The 4432-nt window shown below is 30.8% G+C and overlaps 1 protein-coding gene across 1 annotated transcript in view; it reads right to left on the bottom strand.

The window, feature by feature from the left end:
• LOC106472255 (prefoldin subunit 4-like) overlaps positions 1-2607 on the bottom strand; it is a 15100-nt gene extending 12493 nt beyond the window's left edge. The window contains exon 1 of the mRNA XM_013932883.1: positions 2560-2607. Within this exon, the coding sequence (XP_013788337.1) occupies positions 2560-2589 (30 nt within the window). The 5' untranslated portion in view covers positions 2590-2607. The remainder of the gene's footprint in view (positions 1-2559) is intronic.
• Between the last annotated feature and the right edge of the window lie 1825 nt (positions 2608-4432).

Genomic DNA, 4432 nt, shown 5'->3' with positions numbered 1-4432 from the left:
CTTTTAGAGTGATTTTTCTACATTTTTAGGATCATACTTTTTTTTTCTATGAAAGATTTCTTCAACTGCTTCATATTTTTGAACATAATCTACGGGCCGAAATTAAAGAACTTTTTAAAATATATCAATTTTTATCACTTATTTTTTTACAAGTTGAAACTCAATTCAAAAAAAATGTTCCAACATGCATTGGTTTTCTGTATATATATATATTTAAACTACATATTATGTCACTCTTATCAATGGGCAGATTTTATAAACTTCTTTTGTTTTTTACTATAAACTGTATATTTTTTAATTCATTTATCTCGTAGAAAAAAAAATCATATTTTTTTTCAATTTTAAACCCAGATAAAGTATTATCTACATATCTATACAAAAAGTACAGTGGGATTATTGCTGTATTAAGAGCCTTAGATAACTGACTGTTCATTACTAAACCTTTGTTTTTTATACTATGACAAATTAAAGAAAAAAAAAGTTTTATTTATGAAATAAGAGAGAAAAGAAAAAACCTAAAGAGATTATTGCTAATAATCGTTGTATTTATGATACAATACCATATGTAGGTGAAGTACATAGGAAGTTATCTAGGTTGTGGGGAAGTTTATCTAATAAACACAGTTGAACTACAGAAGTTATTCAAAATCCACCTGACAGTAAACACAAACACTTTTTACCACGTTTATATTATAATGAATGATACACAAATGGTGTACTCTAATGACTTAATAGTAAAGATTGTAACGTTTTTATACAGATGTGTAGAAGAGTAGAAATAAAAGGTTTGAAAATAAAAGAAATTTTATTGGGAAATAAATATAAAAAAACAAAAAATAAATATCAAGTAGAGAAGAAAAATTTTTAGAAGTCTTATAATTAAAATCCTAGTATACACAAAATACTAGCCATACTTTTAAATATGTATTCATGACCTCTGATCGAATTTATGAATTCTGGGATTGTATCATATTAGTTTATTGCATTAGTAGGTGTGTAACGGTTGTTTGACATGGTCATGTCTCTCTCCCTCAGTACAGATAAAACACAATTATTACACAATTTTTCATTTATCTGTTTGAAGTTGTATCTTAGCAGTAATATTATTTTTGTTTTTTGCCTTAAAACTGTTGAACCTTTCATTTAAAATTATAACTATTAATCAAATGCTGTAATAAGTATTGGCAATAATACAAATTCACACAAATTCCCAGCTTAATTAACCCTCACCCAAACTTTAAAGCAAGCTGGATACCTGATAAATGAATGTTTAAACTCACCACAAGGAATTTAATACATGAACAAAAAATACTATTCAGTTTTAAATGCTATCACTCTTCTCAGGTAAGAAATAATGAAAGCTTACTTTATGGTTATGTGCTGAGTTGCACCCTGGAACATGGCTGAAGTTTATACTTTTTACCCACATACTGTTTTTTTACATCTTAACAAATAGAACTTATGATTATAAATTTCTTGACCACCCCTTTTGGAGGTTACATTTCTCCACCAGGTGGCAGTTCAGTACTTGTTAGTAGAATAAAGTTATATTAACTGTATTAACAGAACTACATAACACAACCAAGTCTCACACAGTAAGAGTACTCAACATAGTACTATTTAATGTAATTTTTTTTATTTATGAATTATGCATGTAATAAATATCACAATATTTAATACTACTCCTGTTCAAATTATAACTCTGTAGACACCAAGGGAAGGTGTAACATAGATTCTTTTAATTGTACAAAAAGGCAAGTTGACAAAATAATTATCAAAATGTAAATTTCAAGAGCTATTACACTGTAAAGTAGGATACGTATATAACTGCATTATTAAAGTATGTCCTCAGATTCTTAAATAAATGTTACTGTTTACTGTGTACTACTACTGGAAGGGTCAAATTTTGAAATGGTGAGAAAAAGTCAGAATGATGTTTGGGATACATGTTTTTTAGGTCTGACATTCAAAATAAAATGAATTTCGGATTTTTTCCGAAAAATTCACAATTAACTTTTTAAAGATAAACTTTTACATTGCTTAATTGTACTTTGAACTAGATACCAAAATTCTGATGTTTGTTAAATCACAAGTGCCTATATTTAAGTTACAGTCTCTATTTGTTTTTATGTGAATATTTATAAAACTTGAGGCTGAAATTTGAAAAATGAAAGAATATAAGAGGCTGTTATATTGATACTTTTGGAGGCTATATCAAAATTCTAACTTCCTACGTGATACAATTTTCAGTGGTAGAGGCAGTGCTATACTAGCATTAATATTATTAATGATAATAAACATACTACGGTTCTAACTTAGAGCAGAGTCTAACTTCTAAGTTAGACTTAGCGTTGGTGTTAACACTTTACAAATTACAGTAGTCTACCAGTACTACTACTATGATAAGGGGCTGGTTTTGGTAAGCTTTATAACACTTATTTACTCAGCTAATGATCACTGTTCTGTTTTTTAAACAAAACAACAAACAAACTGTAGTTATTATTCAATTAAATGTAAACAGAATCAATCAATCACTAAAATTAAAAATATTACACCTACCGGCTGAAAGGTACTACTAGTGCTCGCCATTTTTATTCTAGACTTTAATCGCCACCTGTTGATAGAACGTTTCAGTATATTAGTTGACAAAACGCTTAATATTTTAATTTGTTCCACAAAAAATTTTTATCAAAATTTAAGTATTTCAAAAATGATAACAATTTATTATATTTTATGTAGCTTAAGATCCGAAATGTTCATTTGTTTGTGGAATTAAAAATCAAAATTTAAAATAATCATCATTTTCAGATTAGCATATTTCTTAATAAAACAGGTTTGGTGTGGCTTATTAGTTAACTTACCTATATTGTGAATTCGAAGATCAGTGGCTCGCAACTCGTTACTGCATAAACGCCAATATCACGGCATTTAAATTCGACTTTTCGATCATATAAGAGTAACCCATGAGTTTGTGGTATATGATGTTAACTAGATGCCTTCCATCAATTCCAACGTTTTACAGACGTTTTTGTTCGCTAAATACTAAATATTTTTTTGGTTATTATTTCTACAAACTGCAATGGGATGTGTAAATTATGCTGTCGCTTGCTTTCCGTAAATATGCAACCTTTTCGCGGATCATGTGAAAAGACTTTCACATCTATGTTTGCATATTGTGCTTGCTGTATAAGATAAGCAGATAATTTGTTTCTAATGGACAGTAACTGCCTGTTGTAGAAACCTACAAATGTAGAGCACTACGTTTTGAAAGTATTCCGGCTTTCGAAACGTCGTCCTCTATATTTGTAGGTTTATACAACAAGCAGTTGCTGTCCATTTGAACCTTAGATTCATTATGAATACTCTGCCTAAACAACCTATCAACAATTTGTTCTAATAATCACACATTTCTAATTCTTACGTCGTTCCTTTAGATTGATTATAGAAACCCAGCAGGCTGGAGTGGTATGCTTTGGACATGAAAAGCTTTTCCAATGGAAACTAGGCTACAGCGCTATTGTCGAGGTTTATGATCATCAGATACATATAGAATGACCGAACGGGAAACACTGACGACAGTTACATGGTGAGATGGCCCGGCATGGCCAGGTGGTTAAGGCACTCGACTCGCGGGTTCGAATCCCTGTCACACCAAACATGCTCGCCCTTTCAGCCGTGGGAGCGTTAAAAGGTGACGGTCAATCCCACTATTCGTTGGTAAAAGAGTAGCCCAAGAGTTGGCGGTGGGTGGTGATGACTAGCTACCTTCCCTCTAGTCCTACACTGCTAAATTAGGGACGGCTAGCGCAGATAGCCCTCGTGTAGCTTTGCGCGAAATTCAAAAACAAACAAACAAATATAGTGAGGCTCCAGAAATGGTTTTAAAATAAATTACTCTACCCGTGTATAAACAATTAACTTCTAATGCCAAAAGTATCTTACGTGCCTTTTCACAAACGCACACAATATACTTCATTACTAATTGGCCCCCTTTGCCATGAAATTTCGAAATTTTAAGTGTTTAGAAATAAATTGAATGTATAACGACTTATTAAATACACGATGTAGCTTTTTTCCTACATTAATGTACCTTTATAAAATTTAGAACATCATAAAACTTACCATTAATAGTTAAATTTATAAAAGCAAGCATAAATTTTGGTGTGCAACTTAAAATATACGATATCAGTTTCCAACAGAGCAAGATCGTTTCGGAAGTTCAAGGCTATCTAACTTTGCTGTTACATATAGTTAGGCCAATTGTTGTATTCAGTCGTCAAGAAATTAATATCGCTTTTTTAAATGAAAAACCCGAACAACTTATATATCAAGACAAAACATTTATTAAATGAAATAGTCTCCATTCTTATCCATTATACTTTTCCATCTTACAATCAGGTTGTTAATGCCCTGATTAAAGAAATCACTTGGC

The sequence above is a fragment of the Limulus polyphemus genome, unplaced genomic scaffold (genome assembly GCF_000517525.1).
Source record: "Limulus polyphemus unplaced genomic scaffold, Limulus_polyphemus-2.1.2 Scaffold5196, whole genome shotgun sequence".
NCBI lineage: Eukaryota > Metazoa > Arthropoda > Merostomata > Xiphosura > Limulidae > Limulus > Limulus polyphemus.
This window is presented reverse-complemented; position numbering and strand designations above follow the sequence as displayed.